Source organism: Podarcis bocagei (assembly GCF_964188305.1).
Source record: "Podarcis bocagei genome assembly, chromosome: 17".
Classification (NCBI taxonomy): domain Eukaryota; kingdom Metazoa; phylum Chordata; class Lepidosauria; order Squamata; family Lacertidae; genus Podarcis; species Podarcis bocagei.
The window spans coordinates 12,390,385-12,415,471 of record NC_138143.1 but is presented as its reverse complement, the minus strand read 5'-3'; the positions used below and the strand labels follow the sequence as shown (position 1 = coordinate 12,415,471).

Sequence of the window (25,087 nt, the reverse complement as noted above, 5' to 3'; positions counted from 1 at the left end):
TTAGTATGACTGTATAAAATTTGGTGCAAAGCCCTTTACAAAAGCAGGGGTCTTATTTCCTCCACATTTCCTTTGTGTTCTTTAAAGCGACATCCATACATTTCTGTGCATGAGCCACTTGAACGCTAAATGTATTTTGTGTTTGGTAGTTCAATCAACACATAGTTCAATCCCCACTTGCCTTTCATCACCTGCTTCAGAATCCTCCTGTTGTAGTCATGGTACATCTCAGTCTGTTCCCACCACTCAATTTAGCCTGTTTACAACACTTGCAAACAGGGGCCGTTTTTCATACCAAGGGCCATTACCCAAGGCCAGAGCTGGCCCAAAACATTTTGCTGCCTGAAGCAAAGGACAAGATGAGACCCCTCCCAGATTCGCGTACCAGAAACTGCTGAATCCTTCTTCAACACTGGTGATTCGGCAGCATCCTCCATCACACCAGAAGGCTGCATGCAAGCTTTTGTAAGGAAGAGCATCTGATACACACAGCTCTGTCCGCCAACATTTCCTGCAACCCTTCAGCATTTGCCACCTGAGGCAGCTCCCTCACTTTGCCAAGTAGTAGGGTCAGCGCTGCCCAAGGCTTACCGCCATCATTACCACTGTGCATTGAGGAAGTCTCCACTTCAGAGCAGGGTAAGCCCTGCCTGGTTTAAAGTGACCCAAGAGCTGTTGAGCTGCGAAATGAGCTCCTTTCCTGTTCTGATCAACAAGGAATAGCTCAGTAGGGAGAAAGAGGGTGGGAAAGAGAGTGTGTAGGTGCACTGTGTTGCTAAGAGTGGGGCAAGATTCCCATTCTTGGATACTTCTATTGTAATATGAAATTACTGGCTGGCATGCATGAAAGGGTTAACCTGAGCCCTGAGCTCAAGTTGCCATTGGTGAGACTTAGCGGGCTCCAGCAGCTTTTGCTTTCTCCCTCCCTCTCCTGCTTCTTGGAAGAAGCTGCAGGTGAATAACGGCTTGCTCAGTCTCTGAGAATGCATGCATTACTAAAGGATCTTTAAAACAAATATTTTCCTGTTGATTTGTTTGTGGGGAAAATATGGGGGGATAGAAAAAAATGTAGGGGGGCTGCCCCGCCTCCCTAGTCACTTCCTTTCCTCTCAGCCCTCCCAAGCACAGAGATTTGTGTTTTCAAATTGTGGTGTTTATTAGTCACTATAAGCGTGTTGGGCCATTTGATGAGGTTCACCCACAGAGGCTGGCCGAGCGGGAGCAGCCGAAGGTCACACGTTCTTGCTGCACAGGTGGTGAGGAGGATGTGGTTTGGGCAGGATGCTGTATGCAGCAGCAATTGTCCTGTTCATCTTTACCAGCAGATGGCTAAAACCATGTGCTCCCCCAGATGCAGATTGCTGCATCACTATTTGGTGTAAGAGAAATGCAGGGGAAACAATCAAGATTCAATGAAGAATCATTCACTTGCAAGCAGAGCAGCGTGATTTTTAGATTCCCATGTAGGAGGGCATAAATCAGAGGTACACATTGTTGCATAACAAAGGTCCCTGGTCCTAAGTCCTATCACTGACAATTACAAATGAAGGATCTCAAGCAGCAGGAATAACTCTTTAGTGTAGACTGGCCCCAAATCTGACTTGGTGTAAAGCAGTTCTGTATGGATCTCATACATCTCCTCCTTTGGAATTTAACACTATAGAACTCTTCTACAGTTCTCAATTATTTAGGTGAGGCTTGTGCAGGAGAACAACTCAGTGGATTATTGTACCCTAGGATGGATCAGATCTGCTATCTTGTGGCACACAATCAGGGCAGAAACCCCTTAAGATGGTAGGCTTACTTTGCTGCATAAACCCTGTGCAAGACAAAAAAATGCTGGTTTCAGAACACAGAGAGTGTGGCAGGGGTGGTGTTGGTCCACAGTCTTGATCCAAGCCACTGAGATTTTGGGTGGAATTAGCAACACTCTCCTCTATCTGCGGCCATTAAGAGCAGATTAGAACACTCTGGAGGCAAGAAAAAACACTCCAATCTGCTAAATACTTTGCAAGTGCTTGTCCCAACCAAAGGACAAAAATTGGGAGGAACAGGGTAATTTGTCAGGTATAGGTCCCAGCAATCCATAGCAGAGCTAAAGTAAAGGTAAAGGGACCCCTGACCATTAGGTCCAGTCGTGGCTGACTCTGGGGTTGCAGCGCTCATCTCGCTTTATTGGCCGAGGGAGCCGGCGTACAGCTTCCGGGTCATGCGGCCAGCATGACTGAGCCACTTCTGGCAAACCAGAGCAGCGCACGGAAACACTGTTTACCTTCCTGCCGCAGCGGTACCTATTTATCTACTTGCACTTTGATGTGCTTTCGAACTGCTAGGTTGGCAGGAATAACAGAGCTACAGGAAATCAATTTATCTTATAATGGCAAATATCTATTTAAGGATCATTTATTCAGTTTATTCTAAAAAATGTGTACCCCACATTTACACTATAAAGGCCCCTCGAGGTGGACAAAGTATATACTAATACAAAGTGTGAACAAGTCACTGGGAAGAGAGGGTTATATACAGCCATTGGGGAGGAAGACTTGTGTCTAGGCTGTGGCTCCACATTGTGGTTGCCACGTTGGCTGACGTGTGCGACTGCGTTGTTGTTTCTGGTAAGAAAGTAGAGTTGTTTAGCAGATCCAGCTGAGTTTAAAGACAGAAGCATAACATGCACAGGTACAAGGATCAATAGGAAAACAAGTTGTCTTTTAATATGTTTGAATTGTGTATGCATTCCATAAAATATAAATTCTGTTTATGCAGTGCTTTTTCCCCTAGAAATTCCATTCCTTGACCCCGCATAAAATACAGCAGTGAAGCAGCATAAGAAATAATTTGCATTCTTTCAAAATTTGTGAACGTGTTTTATATATTTATATGTTGTACAATAACAATGGAATACATTCATATATGTTTACATTTGCATTTGGTATTCAGAACAGATTTAGATCTATTATATATGTGCCTTCTAACAACTGATGCATATCAACTTCCCACAGTAAGGCCATCCCTTTTAAAAAAAAATAAAATCAGGCAGTTATTCTCTATAAAGACAAATTGTACTTCTTTCTTTTTACTGTGCCTTTTTACAGACACAGATATAAAGTGATGGGGAAAATTTCACCAACTTAATTTCTGCCCATCCAGCCACTGCTAGAGGCTTAAGACAAGGGCCAGTTAAAAACAAAGTCACCAACTCTACTGAAGAATATGTGTACCATATAGTATCTACAGCAGAGCTGAGGAGACTGTTGTCTTCCAGAGATTTTTGGACTACAGCTCTCAATATCCCTGACTATTAGCAGGCCTGGCACAAGCACTTGGCCAGATCCAACACTGGCTGAATGCCTTAAGGGCTTGAATGGGCCCCTCACATGCCCAGCTCAGTCCTGCCCTCACTCCCCACCCTCCTTGATGGCGCCCCAGAGGCTTTGCAATAGCAGGCAATGGTGGCATTTTGAGTAGGAGCCATGCTCCACTCCCCAGTGGCGTAGTGTAGGGGGTGCAGCCGCACCGGGCGCAACATCGGCGGGGCGCTCGCACTCGCAGCTCTCTGCCCCTACCTGGCTCACTCACTCTCTCTCACTGCAGTGCTGGCTGTGCGAATCCGATCCGAGCCGCTGGGTCGCCGCCCACTGTGGAGGGGGTGGGTGCCAGGCGTGCGGTGCGGAGAGAGAGCGAGGGACTATCTGGGGGGGGGGACAGTGCAGCGGCCGCCCAGCGCAGCGCTGAGCGCGGGAGAGAACCACACCAGACCAGACCAGGCAGCAGCAAGAAGAAGCTGGCGGCGGCAGGTTAGGGGTTAGGGGGCGCAAATTACTTGCCTTGCCCCGGGTGCTGACAACCCACGCTACACCGCTGCCGCTCCCATCTGCCATGGTCACCTGCCATTTTAGGTTACCTGAACTAGGAGGCCCCAACCCACAGCTCCATTAAGTGAATTGGTTTCACAGATCTGTGGACTAGGGCGTTGCATTTTGAGTGAGTTAAGATGGCGGTTGGCCATCACAGATGGAAGTTGAGCTCAGCTCCCATTCAGAAGCACCAGTGAAGCATATCCAAGGATCTGGTGGAGAACTGTGAATGGTGCTGCCATTGTGAAAGCAGCAGCAGCAACTGCCCAGCCCAGCCCTAACTGGCAGGGCTCTTGAATAGCACCATGCCAAGGATTCCCCAAAGTCTAGCACCAATCCTGATCATTGGCCATTTTGGCTTTGCCTGACAGGAGCTGATCCAACAACATCACGAGGGTTGCAGGTTACCCACCATTTAGTGGGGGGTAAGAGAGCTTGGGGGGGGAATTCACATCTGGTAAGCAATGTGCCCCTTTGGTTTCAGATAGTACATGGGTAGATGAGTCTTAAAAGCCCAGGACACAAATTTTCACAGCCCTCTAGTGGCTATGGTGTAACTCTGGAAGCGTATACTCGATTCTGACCAAGCTAAACCTCTCGATGTATATTTTGCCAGATGTACAATATATTGGCATTCTTTTCAGCTCTCTTCCCCTACTACTTGCTCCTTGGCTGTTTCACATATAAATGTTGATCATTCACTGGCTACAGCTTCTAGCGATGGTTTGCATGCATAAAATGAACAACAACACACAGAGCTTTCCTGTCACCCGATGACAACATAAAGAATACATGTCAGCAAAAACCAATCACACATTCCATTAAGCGCTGAGAGAGATCAAGTAACATGTGAACTTGTCAAACTCCTTAATAATACCCCTTTTCAACAGGGGATTTCTTCCCTGCAAATGTATGGGAGCTTCAGTTCACACAATCTACACAAACGGTAGCCGGCATGAATAACTAACTTTTTGTCATGCCACATGCCAAGTTTGCAGCTCATTCCCTTGTGGAAGATGGTGAAGGTATGGACTGAGCAATTAGGTGATGAGTAAGATGCATAACTCTGGCACATGTCAGAGCACTGACAAGACCAGTGACTGCATCAAAAATGGCAATTCCAGGTGGCTACCCCATGTCAGAATTACCTGTTGGAAACACTTCTCTCACTGTTTTATCTGTGCCATATTTCCATGGGGCAAGAATGTTGTTGCTGGCTTCCCTCTGCCACACCTACTTTTCTTTCAACAGAACAGTATTTCCCCCTACCCCTCTATTTCTGAACTGGACAAATTAAAAAGCAACACTCCAGAATTATTGCAGCTGTGTAAGGAAGGCCCAGCAAACTGCCAAAGACGCCCCAAAAATATGGAGTCAGGCCTGACAGATCCCATTCACTGTTTTACTGGGGCTTGCCAGTAGAAAACACCATGGGCTATTGTGCCTCTAACCACTTGGACATCAGATATCCTGTCCACTATTCGCTGATCTAGACATACTTTTACATTCCTTTACCTAAGACTTCAACCTAGTGCCTTGCCTGTTGCATTCAGTTTGATGGACAGCACTGGATCGCAAAAGTGTTATGTAATTACAAAGCCAGCAAGAAATATTTATACCATTGTTCTGTTGGCATCAGTGATGCTAAAGGAATTCACTTCAGCATATGGACTAGCACCAGATGGCAGCCTGGATCATTTTGATCCATCTTGCAATAAGGACTTATAAAGGGCAGTGAAGAGGAGAAGCTGTAAAGCATGGGGCAGGTGCCTGAGTTACTAAGTAAAAAGAGTTAAGTTAAATAATGTTGAAAGGCTGCTATGCAATTTCTCTTTTTTAAAAAATAGAAACCAGAACATGTGGAGGTGTTTACTATATGCAGGAGATGAAGGGCTCTAGCAAAGGTACCACAGAAGTAAATTAACAGCTTCCCTTTGGGACATACGGTAGCTGGAGACGAGAATTGCTTTTTCAAATATCTCAAAAGCTGAGAGAGGGGCTACACAGTTCAGTGATAGAGCACATCCGTCACCAGCAGAAGGTCCCATGTAACTGCTGCCAACCAGAGTAGACGGACTCAGGATAAGAGAGTCTCAATATCTCTTTGGTAAAGGCATCATTATTCATGGTGTGTAGACTCACTGTTGCTGCCCCCAAATTATCTCTCTTGTAGTTTTGGCTAAAGGCAACAATGGGCAAACAAAACGAGTACATATACCATGGGCAATGATGCCACCTTCAACTCTCATGCAATCAACTCTCTGTTTCCAGCTACACTGTGTCAGCAGTGACAGCCCATGGTTAATATAAGCAGGCACTGCAACTATCCAGTACTACTGAAAAGCTCTTCTCTGAGACCTTGGCTTAAGGTTTCACTAATACGGGCTTGTGCATGACCTTGCAATGTGGTCCCTGCAGTGTCTCTACTATGGCCAGATTTGAGCCACCGTGTCTCCTTCCCTCCCCCTCCTCTTGTCTCTTCCACCAAAGTTGTTGTGTGGTGATCATTAGTCAATTGTTTTGAGGAGCAACCACCACCCAGGACCCAAGTTGTACACTACGAGTGGAAAAAAGAGGCAGCGAAGTGGAGACACTGAGGTGGTGCTGTTGATGTTCTGCAGTGATGTAACCATACTTAGAACCAAGCTAAGGATGGGTGCAGCCATGGTGTTTGGGGGCCCACCCATCAGTGCCATGCAGATAGACTAGAATTCATTTCTCTGCCTGCTCTTCCACTGCAGCTCTGTCATGTACATGTGCAATCAAATCTCTCAGCCCTACACTGGCTTAGTCTCATTTCCATTATGGAACACTGGTGGCTGAGAGAGCTAATAACCAATTTTTCTTTACAGGGGTTTAACTTTAAGTGGTGTGTGCCAATGACTGAAGCTTCCTTCCCACTGCAAGAGCAATGCAGAAATCAAGTCGAGCAACTCCTGGATGTTGGCATGTTGTGCCTCCAAGCTCCCAAGGAGAGCTAACTTCAGTCCTAGGTACACACAGCTCAGGGGACACCAAGCTCTGGGGCAGGATGCACATTATCCTACTGCCTCACAGGCTGAGTATACACATCTGTATATATTAAGGCAGGTGTGAACAGAGCTTTTATAAGCAGCTTGGGGCAAGAGTAACACAAAAGCATGAGCATACGAGGGTCTTGGTATCACATTTCAAAGGTGTCATCAGCTGCCACCTGTGACATGTGGGCACGGAAAGTCCTTGGCCTGGAGCACCTCCCAAGGCAGGAAGTTGGGGGAAGAAGGCAAACTTATGCTGGGTTGTAGACTGACTGGGTTCGCCGTGATTTCATCTCCTCCTCCTTTTTATCATGCCTGCAGTTTGTTGGTCACTGAGCATCAACAGCATTCTGGCGTTGGCGCTGAGCCCGCCGGCAGGGTGGTCCTCGAGGGCGACCCGAGCGGCGGAGGCGGCGTGGTGGCAGGCCAGCCATCTGGCGGCAGATCTCCTCTAGAGACAGACAAGAGAGAGAAGGAGCTCAAGAGTGGGTTAACCATGCCACATAATTTACAACCCGGCCGTATGCACACGTGGGTGAACGTTATACCGTATTTTTCGCCCTATAAGATGCACTTTTCCGCCTCCAAAAATGAAGGGGAAATGTGGGTGCGTCTTATGGGGCGAATGCAGGCTCCTTGGCTTCAGAGATAGCAACGCGAAACCTCCGAAGCCTGCGCTCCGGAGGCTTCGTGTTGCTTCCGCTGAAGCCAGGAGAGTCTGCTCTTTGAGGCTGGCGGTGGGGAAAGCAGCGCTTCCCCCATCGCCAGCCCCAGAGGATGGGGGGCAGCAGGAAGGCGCGCGACGCCTTCCCGCTACTCTCCAACCCGGCTTCGAGGCTGGCAGTGGGGAAAGCAGCGCTTCCCCCATCGCCAGCCCCAGACGATGGGGGGCACGGGGAGGCGCGCGACGCTTTCCCGCTACTCTCCAACCCTCCTGTGGGCTTTTGCGGGAGATGGGGGAATTCCCCCACCTCCCGCAAAGCAGGCAAAAGCCGCGCGCTCTTTAAAGGGGCTCAGCGGCTTCTGCTGGCTTTTCTATGGGGGGGGGAATTCCCCCACCTCCTAGAAAAGCCCACAGGAGCCGCGCACCCTTTAAAGAGCGCACCGCTCTTGGGGGCATTTCCTCGAGGAGGGAGAAGGGACTGACTGGCCGTTTCAGTCCCTTCTCCCTCCTGGTCGAAAAGCCCGCAGGAGTCACGCTGGGCTCCTGTGGGCTTTTGCGGGAGGTGGGGGAATTCCGCCACCTCCCACAAAAGCAGGGAGAAGGTCTTGGAGTAGCGCACAGGCTGCGTGCAGCCTGTCCACTGCTCCCAGAGCTGCGGGGGGGGGGATCTTATTTTTTTACTTGATTTCCCCCCCTGAAAACTAGGTGCGTCCTATGAGCCGGTGCGTCCTATAGGACGAAAAATACGGTAGTTAGTGGTTAAGAGCACATCTGTGAGGGGGGGGAAAGGTTGCAGGGAAAGAGTCTGACACCCCTCTCTCCCTATTTTCTCCTCCTGAAGCAGTTTTACTTAAAGGGGGGGGGGAATCAGCAGCATTGTGAAATAGAATGGCCCCCATTCAGACTCTTCAAATTGTGGCCACTGAGAAAGGACAACTTGCTTCCATATATGCCAAGTAGAGGATCAGAGGGATGCTGGCGCTGATTTCAAGACACTTTCTTGGGAGTAGGGGTGGGAAAGTAATTCAATTCAGCTTGCACTTAAAGGCCAATCTATCGAATCTGCACTTTCAGGAACAGTATGAGAACTGAAACAGCCGTTCTTTGAAACTTGAACTTATCTGAATTTTGCAATGTATTTCTCCAACCACAAATGTCTTATATATTTTTTTTAATAGATATTTATTGAGAATTTTCCATTTTAATACATTAAAAAACCAAAAACAAAAAACAAAAAAAGAAAACATATACATTTACAATCCTTATTTTTCTATAACATATTTCCCTGACTTCCCCACACCTCCCCTTCTTATATTCCAATTCAAATTGTTAATTCAACAAGTTCTTATCCCCAATTTTTAACCTTTTTCTATTTAGTTCAATTTAAAAAACCAATTTTACAACGTCAAAATTTATACATCAGTGCTCATTCTTAAATCCTTTTTCTAAAGTCGACCCAAATTCCCTTCCACGAATTCCCCACTGCACAAATGTCTTATATTCAAGACAGAATATCTCTGGGTCTTCAGTTTTCTCCACTATTGCTTTTGCCATTAAGCCCTTCACCATTTTTGTACCTTTCCCCATTTGCCAGCACCCTTCTTGGATTATGTCGCCTGCCTCTGAATGTTGACCATTCACATAAGGGCATACACCTATGATATAGGCCATCTTCTTCCTCTAAGAGAAATTGAGCAACTTTATTCCTTGTTTATGGGGCACATCCCTATGGACACCCTACTCACCCTGCATGGCTTCATCCTCTTTGCAGACAATGCGAGAGCAGATTTCCTTATTTATCATGTAAGTCCGACGGACACTGTCACCAGAAAGGGGTGGGGGAGAGAAGGCAAACAGTAGGAACATAAATCCTTGTGCACCAAAAACTGGTACTGACAAATAACTGTGGCTAAATCATTGCTAGCAGAGGTGCAAAAGGCCTAACTACACATTACACACAAATGTATGTTACAGAACCTACACAAGCCTGTTTTACTACGCTTTACCTAGGTTGAGCTAGGATTATAATACAGTGGTGCCTCGCAAGACGAAATTAATTCATTCCGCAAGTTTTGCCGTCTAGCGAATTTTTCGTCTTGCGAAGCACGGTTTAAATGGTTTAACAAAGTCGCAAGACGTTTTCGTCTTGCGAAGCAAGCCCATAGGGAAATTCGTCTTGCGAGGCAAATCGCGGACGAAAAAACCTTTCGTCTAGCGAGTTTTTTGTCTTGCGAGGCATTCGTCTTGCGAGGTACCACTGTACGTCAGATTTTTTGGGGGGGTTCTACCTTTTTTTTTTTTTTGAATTTTGGTCAATTAAAGTTTATGATTTTTCTATTTCCTTTTGAGGAAACTGAATAGTTCAGTGAAACGAGATTTGTAGCTGGCATCCTGTAAAGGATTTGTACAATTTTAGGTTTTTCTAATTTTTTCCTTAAGCTTTTTGCTTTTTCTTATTATTTAGTTTATTTCTTCAAGATAATATTTCTAGTCAATTACTTCTCGTTTCAGGGATTTTCACAGTATTTCATTTTATTTGTTTTACAGGAAAAGCAGATGTGGGGACTGTGATTTGGAAAAGATAAGCAGTTGCTGGGGGAAAGGGGAGGCGTATGAATTCCCTGCCCTGCCCTTTGCTTCCTTGTTCCAAATCTGCCTTCTAGAGAGTCTGGTGTTCTCTAGATTACTCAAAACTACCATTGGCCTCAACCAGCAATATCTGGAATACAGATAATGGCCCTGTGCCCTGGGTAATTGCTGAGAAATATGATCAAGTGAAACTTTCATTTGGACAAAAAAGCAAGTCTCCAGCTGTTGCGGCTGCAGAAAATGGATGAAAATAGATGGCCAGTTCCTGCTTTAAACTGTGCTAAAAATGGGGTGGGTTAGTATCTGGTGGGGGTGGGAAATTCCAGTGATAGTTCACAGCTTCCTGTGCCACTCGTGGCATTCATCCTTTTGTCTTTCTGCCATGGTATACCAGCTGCCCTTTTAAATGAGTCCTGGTTGTTTAAATGTTGGCGGTTGTGGTGTTTAACCATTTTCAAATGTTTTAAAAATTGGTTTCAAGTCTCCTAGAGATAGCCCTGTGTTAGGCAACTAACGATTTAAATTAATAATAATTACTTTTCACAGACCATTGTAAGAAATCGTATCCAAAGATGCCTGCCAAAACTATCTGTATTATCTTGTAGAATCATAGAATTTTAGAAAATTCCTAAACCTTCTCAGCTTCTACCAGAGCGTTTCCTCTCTTACCTGGTAACACACAAGTAACTGATGCATTGCTTCACCGGCTTATGAACAGAGTACAACCGTGTACAAGGAAATTGCTCTTCACGGCATTCTGGGAGCAAACAAAGAGGGACATGTTCAAGTTAATGCCATCAGTGTGGCTACGTCAACGGGATGGTGGCTCATTGAAACTGACTGCCAAGAGACCAAGTGAGATATTTCCTTTAATGACACTGGCTTGCAGTAACTTTTCTACCGTTTCCCCTTGCAGAGTAAAATCTCATCCTGCTCACACCATGCCATCCTATTCACATGCTGAATTTTGTGCAAAGTATTGCACCCACAGAAAATATTTCGCAAGCAACTTAGCATGCCAGGGGATAAAATCATTGCAGAGCTGTGTCGTGCAGACTTTGGCAGTATATTCAATCTGGAACAGACACCTATGAAAGCCAGCTGGAAAATAAGTGGGAAGACCTTCTGAACTAGCAGTGGCTGACTAGGAACAGGATCCTGAGGTTGTAGTGGGTAAGTCCATGAAAACATCAAGTGAGGAAACCAAATTCCATGCTACGGATTGAAAGGGATCAAAAATAAAACTGTCATGATCACAACACATTTATATTAATTTATGGCGCAGACACATTTGGAATACTTGAGTAGAGTTTTGGGCACCACATGTCACAAATTGTAGTATTTTGGGACAGACACAAAGAAGTACCTCTGCACACAATGAATAGTTAAAGTGGAATTTATTCCCAAGAGATACAGTCAGTGGTGTCGCAGTGCACCCCAGGTGCCATGCCTGGGGAGGGGGGGTGACAAGAAGGCACCCCATGGGGTGCTCGCCCCACTGCCCCCAGGCACGGAGGCGCAAGCAGCCATCGCGCCACCACAGCTGCATGTGGAGGATCCTCCGTTCACGGCCGCAGCTGTGAGCAGAGGATTCTGCCACCGTCTGTATGGTGTTCAAGCGGTGCCGGCAACAAACTGCTATGTACAACGCATGTGCGGTGTTGCACGCATGTGCTGTATGTAGTGACGCCGCACATGTGCTGTACATAGCAGTTTGCCACCGGCGCCGCCCAAGCGCCGGACGGACGGCGGTGGGATCCCTCAATCGCCGCTACAGCCGCAAGCGGAGTATCCCACCGCCACTGCTTCAGCCACAAGCAAAGGATCCCACCACCGTCCGTACGGCGCTTGGGTGGCGCTATGTACAGTGCCGCTACATACAATGCATGCGCTATACGTAGCAATGCCACACATGCATCCTACGTAGCGATGCCACGCATGCGTCATATGTAGTGACGCCACACATGGATTGTATGTTGCGGTGCAACGCATGCGCAGCCGGCGTTTTCCCCTGCCCTGGGTGTTGGTTTGCCTTCGTTCGCCCCTGCATACAGTGGTGGCCATGGACTTAAATGTACACAACTTGCAGTCTCTCTGTCTTGTGGGTTTATTGGGAGATAGTGAAGGCTAGTCAAATTCGCACCAATTCAATGCTGGAGTGGTATGTCGCATCAAGCAGACAATCTGAGCATCTTTAAAATTCCTGCCGCCACCAAGCCATCTCCAGATGTATTGGTAGCTACCCTTGCACTAGATTTACCCTATGAGATCAAAAGGGGCTCACAGAACTGGGAAATGGAGCCTCTGAATGACTGGCCCAATTTGTGCCGCAGACCCTGGGGAGGACACTGTTCCTTCCTTGCTTTCACCCAATGAGATGCTGAAAACCCATTCCTTCACAATAGAGGTTTCCATTAGCACCCTTAACCAGGGCTTTTTCAGGGGGAACTCATAGGAACTCCGATCCAGCAGTTCTCAGTTGGGCGCCATTGCCATTCTAAGAGAACAAGGGAGGTGTTCATGGTGAGTTCCAGCACCTCTTTTTCTAGAAAAATAGCACTGCCCTTAATCCTTAAACTTTGGCTAATACATTTTGTGGATTCAGGTTTATTGTTTTTATACTATACTTTTGCAAGCCACTTTGACGTGTGTGTTTTAAGTGGGCTATACTTTTTTTCATGAGTTTATAAGGGAAACAGTGCTTGAATCATGCACATTATTAATCTCTGCGACTCTAATTGAAGTAAAAGTCCAAAATGTGGATGGGGTCAGTATCTGCACATGACTCAGTCCTGCCCACTCAATCCCCAGCCTACGTGAACAAAATGAACAAACCAAAAAGCCCCTTCCTTGCTTAGCACAGGAAATCTGGGGCCAACGTACACCGGACCAGACACAGGGGTAGGAGGTGGGACTTGCACACATATCCCTGCAGCTGCCCACGCTTTGAGCTTGTGTGTGCTCAGACAAATGCCTGAACATGGCTATGGATCGAAATAGCCAATATTTAATATGCAGATGTGGAACTGTGTGGATTCTTTCTGCTAATACAGGAACCAGAAAGCACCTCATGAAATTCACAGCAGATGAGTGCATTTCTCGGCACTGATACACCCAGCACAATGTTGACCCACAAATTTCAAAAACAACTACAGTGGAACCTTGGTTCTCAAACGCCTTGGTGCTCGAACATCATCATTTTTATAAGGAAACCAAATACTTTTCTTTTTAAGTCGTTTGGAACCTTTTTTCATCTTCACCTTACTGCCAATGGATGGAGGCTTGTTTGCTGTAACTTCTGGAAGCTCTGTGATTAAAACATTCGCTTGAACCTGCTCAAAAGTTTCTGCAATGCTCCTCCTCTGCCACCAAACCACAGATCAAATAATAAGAATCTGGCTCGTCGTGTGGTCTGAACTCAGGCACATGGTTTGTTCCTTCCAAAGACGCCATGAGCACTAAGTCCAGAACAAATATGGGTTTATTTCTGGTTTATCTGGAGGAAATAAACTACAAGCCCATGTTTGGATAATGCAAGGCACAGTGGAGGGGTGTGGGGAGAGAGAAGCGTCATGAAAACCTTTTGAGCAATGTGCACCAGCAAGCCAATCCTCTGCATTAACCCCATTTTGTTTTAAATCATGGTTTTATGTGAGGTGTGAGTCAGGCCATTGGTTGAACAGGGGAAAGCAAGCAGGAGAAGAAAGGGATAGAGAACAAAATTGAACTTACCAGGTGCTGTTGATGGGGCAGTGTCACCTAGAATGAAAAATGGAAAGGGTTTAAACACAATTAAATAATAATAATAATAATAATAATAATAATAATAATAATAATAATAATAATAATAATTATTATTATTATTATTATTATTATTATTATTATTATTATTTCATACCCCGCCCATCTGGCTGGGCCTCCCCAGCCACTCCCCAGCTTCCAACAGAATATTAAAAACACGATAAAACATCAAACATAAAAAACTTCCTTAAACAGGGTTGATGTCTTCTAAAAGTCAGATAGTTGTTTACTTCCTCGTCATCTTATGGGAGGGTGTTCCACAGGGTGGGCACCACTACCAAGAAGGCCCTCTGCCTGGTTCCCTGTAACCTCATTTCTCGCAGGGAGGGAACTGCCAGAAGGCCCTTGGTGCTGGATCTCTGTTTCCGGGCTGAATGATGGGGGTGGAGATGCATTTCCCAAACTGTGGGTCAGGAAGCCTGTGCAACTAGGTAGCTTGCCTTATAAATAAACCCCAAATAATTATTGTTTTAAATTTCCGGTTAGATCCTTACTGAACTGCTGCCCGCATAGCATTTGCTGGAGCCTGTGATGCAAACTTTGTTGCTAGTCATTGGGAGAAAATGTTGGCAGGCACTCACCCGCTTGCCCACTCCCTCCCTCCTCCCCTCCTAAGTGTGCCCTCAAACCCTTTCTTCACCAGAGCAGATTGGGGAGAGAGAAGCAGGTAGGGTGCTCAGCTGCAAACTGCAGCCCCAGCCCCAGGCCTTGTAAAGTAATCTTCTAACTCATAGCAGCAAAGAGCCATCACTGAAGGCTGACAAGGCATTGCGTGCACCAAAATGGGAACTGACCTGGCACATCTGCTGCTTCTACTACAGGATCAGCTGCATCTGCTGAAAGGAGAAGGGATATTATAGTGTGTGTGTGTGTGTGTGTGTGTGTATATATATATATATATATATATATATATATATATATATATATACACACACACACACACACACACATACACACTCTCAAGGAGCATTCCACACATTATGCAGCAGCAAACCTGGGACTTCCACCACGTGTTCACTTGGCAGACCTGGTGAGGCACATACAGTCGTACCTTGGATCCCAAACGCCTTGGTACTCAGACGTTTCGGCTCCCAAACACTGCAAACCTGGAAGTGTTCTGGTTTGCGGATGTTCTTTGGAACCCGAACGTTCGATGGGGCTTCCATGGCTTCTGATTGGCTGCAGGAGCTTCCTGCAGCCAATCAGAAGCCGCAAATTGGTTTCCGAACGTTTTGGAAGTTGAACAGACTTCCAGAACAGCTTCCATTTGACTTCTGAGGTACCACTGTACAGTGGTACCTCTGGTTACGTACTTAATTCGTTCTGGAGGTCCGTTCTTAACCTGAAACTGTTCTTAACCTGAAGCACCACTTTAGCTAATGGGGCCTCCCACTGCTGCCGTGCCACTGGAGCACGATTTCTGTTCTCATCCTGAAGCAAAGTTCTTAACCTGAGGTAATATTTCTGGGTTAGCGAAGTCTGTAACCGGAAGCGTATGTAACCCGAGGTACCACTGTACTTGTATGATACCTGTGTTTGCAAACAGAGGTTTGTCTTCTTCATTAAGCTGCACACTAAAAAAAATCAACAAAATCTTAGGCATAAACATAGAAAGCAGCATGTGCGACTTGGCCTTGACACTAGAGGTGGATGTGCAAAAAGAAGAACTCAACTCACCCACATCACCCGGTATATCTGGTGCATCTGAAAAAAGAAGAGACAACAGGTTTGTAGCCATCAGTTGTTTGGTGCAGAGCTATGCACACAGTTGTTTGTTTCTCTTTATGAATCATTTCCTATGAAACATCTTGAAGCAGTTTTACAGTAAAACACAAACAATAAGAAATTAAAACAAGTTGATATATAAAAACAATTTCAAATCCGATCCATCAGGCTATTGTGCTAGTGGATCTGAGGACAGGTCAGGCCCAGAGGTGAGGGGGTGATGATGTGGCTGTTTTTACTTACACACCCACCCACAACCCACACACTGCTGCTATTGGGCAAATTCTCAGTTCCACATTTTAAAATTCTCCAGAAAATATTTGCTTGTCACATTGTAACTGGCAAAACCACAAAAGAATGCTGAAGGACACACGGCTGTGAACAACAAGATAATAATGAGGGAAGTTTACAGTAAAGTAGACAAAATATCAGTACAAGCACAATGTGTACATACTTTCCAGCATTACAAAGAACCATGCAGTACAAAAATTGTTGAAGAATGCTCTAAGCCGCTGACAAATATCATAACACTTGTAAAGTATACATTTCTGGAAGGTATTTGCCTGCCCATAATTTTGGACCTTTGCAGTGGTATTGATTCCTCTTGGAATCAAGTAAATTCTTTGGAGAGATAGACATCCCTGAAGTCCTCCCAGTTATGAAAACTGCAACCAGGGCCTTAAAACACTTTTGAAGTCTTATTATCTGAGGAAGTTCTTGGAAGCAGGACCTTATCTGGAAGCCGGTCATCAACTGCTTTGAGCATTCTTCAATGCCAGCTATAGTACTGTTTGTGCTTCATGGTTCTTCATAACCATTGCTTGAATGTGCACTCTGCACTTTCAGTGATATTTTGTACTATACAAAGAGCAAGCATTTGAAAATGAAAGGAATCTGGCAGCTTCACAGGATGTAGCATGCATGCTGTCCTATTTCATTATCAGAATATCATATTTTACATGGGCATGCATGATTTATGCTCAGATACATGCCTATGCGTGTGTGTGTGTGTGTGTGTGTGTGCGCGCGCACACACACACACACACACACACACAGCCATATTATAGGTCCCATATAGACCTTTAATATGTGCCTCCCATATATGAGCACACAAATTCAAACACCACATTACAGAGTTGCATAACTGCACTAAACATGATTATGCAGACTGAGGATGAATCTACTCTGATCTAAAAACCCCCCACTATATAGCTCTCTATGCAGTTTTCCATTGACTGCTGTACAGAGCCCCCTGGTGTCACATTTTTATAACACACATATAATAAAAATAAAAAAAATCCTTCCAGTAGCACCTTAAAGACCAACTAAGTTAGTTCTTGGTATGAGCTTTCGTGTGCATGCACACTTCTTCAGATACAAGTGTGCATGCACACGAAAGCTCATACCAAGAACTAACTTAGTTGGTCTTTAAGGTGCTACTGGAAGGAATTTTTTTATTTTGACTATGGCAGACCAACACGGCTACCTATCTGTAACTGACACATATAATAGTATAACTCACAAGTATAAATTAGTTCTGAGTCTAGTGAGATTTACTTCCTAATACATCTGTTTAGGACTGAAGCATTGGTGCAGAATTAAAGGAAACGTACCTGTAGGATCGTCCTGAGCAATGACCACAGGCAGAAACCAGTCTAGGACAAAGAAAAAGATTGTTTCCCTTGTGTAATTGGCATGTGTTAAAATAAAGCAGCAACAAATTAGCAATGTCCTTACTCTCTCCCACACCAAAGATGAAACTGCAGTTCCCACATTGTTAAAGAAAGGGAGGCAGGAGAGAGAGCCAAGCAGGTTTTTTTTGTTTTTGGTTTGGAGGAAAACGAATAAATAATGAAAACTGAGTTTATACTTTTCCCACTCTTCACCGCAAGGTCTCAGAGCAGGTTAGAACAATGCAGTAATATAAAACCATATAAAACGTACAGTTACAAAGATTAAACAAGTCCAGCCAGAACACAACACTATATATTCAGCAGAATAGGTGGGTCCAGCAAAGCAAAATATCTTTATGTCAGAGTGTTAAGGCAGCAGAGAGCATTGTTGGCTGCCCACTCTCCACCTTAGAGCAGATTTATGCCACAAGGTGCCATAGGAAGGCACTGGACATAGTAAAAGATCCATCGCATCCTGGTCACTGTCTCTTCGAGCTCTTGCCGTCGGGACGGAGATACAGGTCGATGAAGACAAGAATGAGCCGTCTTAAGAACAGCTTCTTCTCCAGAGCGATCTTGGCCCTGAATGGGAAGCCCGGACTTTGAAAGTCATCTAATCTCCCTTGCTGTATTATACTGTATTGTTTAATTAGTGTTTTTATGGAGCAGTCAAGTAATTTTGTTGTCCCCGATGGGGGCAATGACAATAAAGATATTGTTGTTGTTGTTGTTGTTGTTGTTGTTTGTTTTGTTGTTGTTTCAATTTATATACTGCCCTTTATCAAAAGATCCCAGGGCGGTGTACAATAGAACATCAATGATAAAAATATAATAAAAAGCCTACTGCCACATCCCAATAAAAAAAATAGCCATCATAACAACAGTCCTCTCCTGCCCCAGTTTGCTCATGGGCAGGCCAGCCCTGACAGTGACCAAGCCCTTTGTGTCCAAGAGAGACTACCTGGTGAACCAGCCACTCCCAGCCACTGAGGCTGCATGAGCCTCCAAGGACAGGGTTGGACCCACAGGCCCCGTCTCCCAAAGGCATGGACTTGACCCTTCCAGGGCAGTGCAGAACATGTCACCTTTCCACCTACCAGACTTGAGAACTCAAAACATATAAGGCCTGTTCATTTTCAGGATTCAACTTTAATTTATTTAACCACATAAATGGGACTTTAAAAACTAACCAAATGTAATACGGTATACGCTTTTGTAGACTCAAACCCAGGCTTATGCCATAATAAATGTGTTAATCTTTCAGCTGCTGAAAGACTCTTTGCCTGAATTTAGACTGTTACAGCCATAATTCTCTGTTATGCAAAATGCCCCTCTCCCCTCTAGATTTTGTATAGCTTTATACATGTTGGCAATCTGTAGAGTCTCCCAATTAATGAACAGCAAACATTCCAAACATCTGGAATATATCAAGGCCAAACTGCATATGATAAAGGACATCTGTGATTGAATTTCAGAACATTTATAAAACAACAGCTGTGTGTGTGCCTGTTGATTTCATATTGGAAGGCAGTTAACCTTCTCCCCCTGTGCTGTTTTCCCAGTAAAAATCTGTCCCTGCAACTAATATTACAACTCTTAGGGGAGCAAAGGAAAGGGTTAAACTCCCTCCCATCCTTGGTGATGCTTCTGTGTTCAAATGAATACCTCCTCCAGCTGCTTTACATTTTTGAAGTTAAAGGGAAAGATATGGGTGATGCACAAAGCCCATTGTCACCTGCCCAGCTATTGGCTGGTCAGTGCTTTTTTTCCTGGAGGGACACGGGAGTATGCATACCCCTAAATATTTTATGAATCTAAGTTTGGCCTCATTGAGGAGCAGTATTTCAATATGAGTAGGAAAATGAGAGCACCCCTAAACGTGTGTGTGTGTGTGTGTGTGTGTGTGTGTGTGTGTGTGTTTTTAAAAAAGCACTGGCTGAAGTTAACATTGGGAGGTGGGATAAGGTGATAGAATGAGCAACTTCAGGGATGCTTCAGTTGTTTTAGACTGCCTGCTTGCTGGAAGGCTATCTGCTTGATATGTACATTTGTAAATTAATGGATATTTAAACAGTAGTTGCCACTAGGACTGCCTCCTCCAGACAAAACTGATGTGTAGTGCTATCCTGGAACCTCTCTCTGCTGTTGGGGTGGCCCATCCTATTTCACCACCTGAGGCAACGGAAAGGTGCCTTCGCCCCTCCTCTGCCCACCTGCCGGTCCTCACTGGGGTTGTGTGGTGGTGGCTTCCAAGTTCTGGCAAGATCTTGTGAGAGGTCTGTGAGATCTCACGAGAACGCAGAAGCTGCCTGACAGGAATGAGCCAGCGGGAAACCACACAGACCAAGTTGGAGTTAACTCTTTATTAGCAAAGACAGGATCTGCACAGGAGTGTCATGCCTAATGGGCACAGCAGCTCATCTCCGGCAGGTCTTGCCCCCATGAAGCAGTTGCTGAGACTGAAGGGGTCCCCTCCTCTCCAGGGCCTTTCCCAAGCAACCTGAAACTGCACCTTCATGAAGCTAACGTCTCTGCTCTCTTCATGCCTCTTCTGGTTCTGGGAGACTGGGAGGGAGGGGAGCTTGTCACAGCAGGAAGGTGAGACACCCATGACTCTTCACTGGCCTGACTCATCTCTGCCTCTTGGCCTCCCTCCTCCCTCTTGCTTCAGTTTTTGCCTCTGATTCTGGATTTCACTTTCCCAGCAGACTCTCCCAGCTCACTAAGCCGTTGCCTCGTCAGCTTCTGAAACCTCCCCCTCCCAGTCTTCTCCCTCTTCTTCCTCTGACCACTCATTGTCGTCCCACCATCACTCCTGGGCTTTGAGCTGTCTTGCCCTGGAGGTTCCCTAGCTGGTTTCTCCCACCATTCCTCAGCGTCCAACCAGTCCACAACAGCAGAGAAGAAGCAATGGCTTCCATTGAGATCTTGCTAGAACCCGGAAGTGGTGGCGAAGGAACCATCTCCGGCACCCGGGGCGGGACACCGAGGGGCGGGGGCCAACTGCTCAGTGGTGCACATGCAATGTCCATACTGACTGCGCATGCGCAGCAGCCCATGCACTTCGTACAGGATGCCGCACATGTGCACTCTGTATGGGCTGCCGCTCGCGTGCGACGTCCATACAGACTGCACATGTGCAGCATCCTGTATGGAGTGCGCATGCGTGGCCATATGGACGCCGTGCGAGAGTGGAAGCCCGTACAGACGCCACATGCTGTGCACATACTGACTGCATGCACCCTCGGCCAGTCTACAGCTGGGGGAGGCAGGGGTCATCTTGTCACACACACACCCCAGAGTGGCACCCAGGGTGGCCCGACCCCTCCACCCCCCACTTCGTACACCCCTGCCCAGAAGCCGCCACTGCAGTCGCTTCTCCAGTGGCTTCTGGTGAGACCTTGCGAGACCTTCTGGAATCTAGAAGCTGCCACCGCCACTTCTCCAGTGGCAGGGTGCCCATGGGGTTATTGTCCCTTGGATTCCGTGGCCCAAGGTGACTGCCTCAGTCTGCCTCATGGATGGGCCAGCCCTGCTCTGCTCCAAGGGGAAGGTTGCAAAACCACGCTGTGCTTGTTTGAAACTACAAAAGGACAAGGGAAGTGATTGTCCTGGTAGTTGAAAGATGGGGAAGGTTCTTTGCAGAACTGGACAGAAGGAAACAGCTGCATTAGCTGTAAAACTGGCAATGGATAGCAGCAAACGGCAGATGAAAACAACAGGCAACAAGGAGATGGGGTAACACTTTAGATACAGTTAGATTAAAAATTTCTATTGGTTTTAGACCAGTTTAACTATTATGGCGTTTCCCCCTGAAGAATCGTGGCAACTGTAGTTTAGTGACAATTTTGAGAATTCTGTGTTAGTGGTTCCCAGCCTTCTCACAGGACAGGTCCCAATATTCCCCAGGAAGAGGGAATTATTCTAAAAACTATACTGAAATCTTGTGCCACAATTACACAGGAACAGGCCCCACAATACTAAGTGGGTTTTATATCTGTGGTTGCATGTCAATAGCATAGAAATAAGCCATAGCCTGCAGCCAATTTGTAGTGTTATGCTGTAGATCCTGCTTTTAAAGTACACACACACACACACACACACACACACACACTTGTAAAACTTACCCTGGGGTTGAGCTAATGTTTAAAAAGCTCTGAGTTGGGGCAGGGGCTGACTCTCATAGAAAACATTGCAGAACATCACATTGCAGAACATTCATGTTGTAAATAAAATTTAAAAGAAAATGCTTTTTTAAAAAATAAAAGACCCGCTTGTTTCATTTTTAAAAGCATACACTTCCTTAGTCTACAATTCACTTTAAGAGATACTGAAATTGGATGTACAGCAAGTATGAAAGTTTTTTCAATTTGGAAGGAAAGCTCTTTGGTGAAATCTTAAAGTGATATGCATTCCTTTCTTAATTAAATTAATTTCTTGTTCTATCAAGAGAGAGGAGTCTATAGTCCACCAAGGACCGCAGGTGACGGACCTCAGATAAGTTGGTTCAGGCAGATAGAAGGAAAGTGAGATTGCAGGAAAAGAACACATCCAAATATTTCGTTGCCTGAACAAATCACTGGATTCTTTAATCTGATGGAAGGAATTGTGATCTATTGCTATTAAGATGAAGATTCCAGTGAGGTTTCCTTCTAAAATGTTTGTTGTCCTTTGCTTCATTTCAGCACCTGATAAAATGTTAGAATCACAGAATTGTAGAGTTGGAAGGAACACTGAGGGTCATCTAGTTCATAGCTGTCAACTTACAGATTTGAAAATAAGGGACCAGCAGCCTCAAAAATAAGGGATCAGCAGCCAAAATAAGGGATCAACAATTACTTTAATAAAATACATATTTTGCTGCATGCAAATGGCTTTAGATACCTATTAGGTCTATAAATTACCATATAGCATATATTCAAAACAAAAAACAGCAACAATTTGTTGTTGACAAAGGACTGCTGGATATAGAAAGGGCTCCATTACCTTCAGTAGCTTATTTAAGGGACATCATCAATAAGGGACAGCAGTGGGACATGGCGCTGGGATAAGGGACTGTCACGCCAAATAAGGGACGCTTGACAGCTATGATCTAGTCCAACGCTGGAATCGCAACTAAAGCATCCATGACAGTTGGCCACCCAGCCTCTGTCAATGAAAGCTCGTGCTCCTCAAGTACACACACACACACACACATGCACAAACTGATCTGACTCTGAACTTAAATTTTGTCAGTATAGAACAGCCTCCATGTCAATTTTGCCCCTGGGCAAATGTCCCTTTCACCCTAGCCTGTTCCTCCTCCTCCTGTCCTCTCTTGCCCTTGGTGCATCTTCTGTATCAAATCCTTTTTATCACAGAACAATAGCTTCTATATTAGCATATAGGCATCAGGAAAAATATGGCAAATCCTGTTTTAGCTTCCACCGGATAGACTCACCAGTTGACAGGGCAATGAGAGCTACAAGACACAGCAGCTTCTGAGCTCCACAGGCCATCATCCCTGGAAAGTGAGGAAGAGAGACAATCAGTTAAAGCTACTTGCACATTTTGTGCACATTTTTGTTTTTTCACCAACTGGTGCCCAGCATGCTCCTTTATCTCCCTCCCCACTTTCTATGACCAGAAGGCTTGCTTGCTCTACCTGATAACCACACAATTCAAAATAATTCTAACTGAACACAACTTCTCTTCTAACCTCCCGACATCTATGTGCTGTCTTGTACCCACTTACTATGTCGATTGCGCGCTTAGAAAGATGTCTTTACAAAATCCCCCTCTGCGAAAAAATAAAAAATTGAGACACAACTCCTTCCCTTCACTGTCATTGAGGGACTCGGTTCCTTTGCACTGTGGACAGAGCCTCCTCCCTTCAGCTGGTCCCCCTAGCTTGGCCAGAGTGCCTAGCCGCTCCCAGTCCCAGCAAACGTTCTCCTTTGGCTTGCCTTCAAAATCCAATTCAGCAAAGTAGTAGTAGGATTTGGTGTCATCATGCAGATGGAATGAGGAGAGGGGGAGGGGGGAAAAACTGTCCCATGACCTCACTGAATTTATTGTAGCTCGAGAGGAATCGGCACCTCCTATTCCCTCCGGATGAGGAATAGCCAGAGATGGAGTCCCACCGTCTGTCATGTATGTGCCTAATCTGCTTCATTTTGCCCTGAAGAGGATGAAGCAACGCTTATTTTCCCGTGCGAATTCTCCCCAACACAATGTATCTTTTTCCTGGAAAGAAGCATTCCAGTAAACCCAAGCCTGGCCTCAAAGCCAGCCTGACCGTTAGGTAGGGTGAAGCAACATAACTGTTGAAGCAGAAGAATTGGAGGTACCACCACAGAGGAGCAAATTGCCAATAGCCTAGTTTATTATTGTTGTTTTTAAATGCCACAGTGAGAGTTGCCGTTGGGGATGTTCTGCCTTGGGCATCAAAATATCTTGTGTCCATAAGGTGCAGTAAGGTGACAACCTTGCATGGTGATGGTGGTCTCAAACCCTGGGTGAGTTTGGGAATTCTCCTACATGCGAAGACAGGCTCCAGCAGATTGAGTGGACAAGACTCAGACTGGGTCCAAGAGATAAAAAGGCAATTTCTGCGAATGCCTTGTGGGATATCTTCAGGGGAAGAAAAGACTAAGAAGTACAGTGGTACCTCGGGTTACATACGCTTCAGCTTACATACACTTCAGGTTACATACGCTTCAGGTTAGAGACTCCGCTAACCCAGAAATAGAACCTCGGGTTAAGAACTTTGCTTCAGGATGAGAACAGAAATCGTGCAGCAGCAGCGAGAGGCCCCATTAGCTAAAGTGGTGCTTCAGGTTAAGAACAGTTTCAGGTTAAGAACGGACCTCTGGAATGAATTAAGTACGTAACCAGAGGTACCACTGTAAACCCTACACAAATCCAGAGTGGATTTGTCCCTAAGACAGTTGGATGACATCTCCTTCCCACTGGTGTCAAATGTATTGCTCTGCTTTCCTTTGGACCACATCAGTGAGGCCAAGAGTGGGGTCCTATCACCTGGGCAGCCCAGGGCCATCATACAAACTTGCCCAGGCTTTCACCCTGGGGAGGTCACTTTGGTACTGCTAATACAGCAGTTTGACTTCACCCCTGGAGGTGCACTCCATTGTCTTTTGAGACAGATGCCAGCAACACTTAAATGGCCGACCTTACAGGGTCGATACAAATGCTTTTCTTTTTTATATATATATAATTTTTATTAATTTACAACAAAAACATACAGCAGTTTCACATCAAATTTTTCACAAAATGTTTCTTTTCTGGACTTCCTTCAGCTTTTCGGTAAATCGTCCACAGTCTTTATTTAAGTTACGCATTCCTTAAGTTTGTATTGTCATTATTTAGTCCTTTCCCTTTCTATTCCCTTTTAACAATACTTCTCAAATTTCACAGTGCTTCTTTAAATCCCTCTAGCGTTATCTGTCCCTTACTTATACATTCCAGATATTCCACAAATTTTCCCTAGTCCTCGATGAACTTTTGGTCTCTTAGGTATCTGATCTTCCCAGTCAATTTGTCCAACTCAGCATAGTCTAACAGCTTCATTCTCCATTCTTCCATCGTCGGTGTTTCCTGTTGTTTCCACTTCTGAGCCAGTAATACTCTTGCCGCTGATACAAATGCTTTTCTATAACTACAGCGTAGTTAATATTTCTCCCGCCTTACTGCAATAGAGCTTCTGAAAATCCTGCGATCCTATACACGTCTCCACAGAACAAAGCATCATTGAGTTTGCTG

General features: G+C 45.4%; 1 protein-coding gene and 1 long non-coding RNA gene across 6 annotated transcripts in view; one reads left to right on the top strand and one right to left on the bottom strand.

The window, feature by feature from the left end:
* The window catches only part of LOC308577006, a 31,843-nt gene extending 21,100 nt beyond the window's left edge, over positions 1–10,743 (top strand). The window contains exon 5 of the long non-coding RNA XR_014003322.1: positions 10,674–10,743. This is a non-coding gene — a long non-coding RNA (uncharacterized lncRNA). The remainder of the gene's footprint in view (positions 1–10,673) is intronic.
* Positions 4,708–23,473, bottom strand: MFAP5 (microfibril associated protein 5). Of its 5 annotated transcripts, none has more exons than XM_081176961.1 (9): positions 23,145–23,473; positions 22,767–22,831; positions 17,267–17,308; positions 15,606–15,632; positions 14,723–14,764; positions 13,860–13,886; positions 10,797–10,884; positions 9,284–9,357; positions 4,708–7,325 (listed from the first exon to the last, which is right to left on the bottom strand). In XM_081176961.1, the coding sequence occupies exons 1-9, from the start codon at positions 23,456–23,458 to the stop codon at positions 7,204–7,206; spliced, it is 801 nt and encodes a 266-aa protein (XP_081033087.1). In that variant the 5' UTR covers positions 23,459–23,473; the 3' UTR covers positions 4,708–7,203. The 5 variants fall into 5 exon arrangements, with proteins under 5 accessions (XP_081033087.1, XP_081033088.1, XP_081033090.1 ...); XM_081176962.1 differs by having other exon boundaries at positions 14,723–14,761; XM_081176964.1 differs by having other exon boundaries at positions 22,767–22,829; positions 23,061–23,274.
* Between the last annotated feature and the right edge of the window lie 1,614 nt (positions 23,474–25,087).

Coding starts and splice junctions, on each gene's coding strand:
- MFAP5 (XM_081176961.1), bottom strand. CDS start 23,458: ATGACAGACGGTGGGACTCCATCTCTGGCTATTCCTCATCCGGAGGGA. Junction 22,832..23,144: donor GAGTCCCTCAATGACAGTGA/AGGGAAGGAGTT, acceptor TCCTCACTTTCC/AGGGATGATGGCCTGTGGAG. Junction 7,326..9,283: donor AGAGGATGAAGCCATGCAGG/GTGAGTAGGGTG, acceptor GTCTGTCTCTAG/AGGAGATCTGCCGCCAGATG.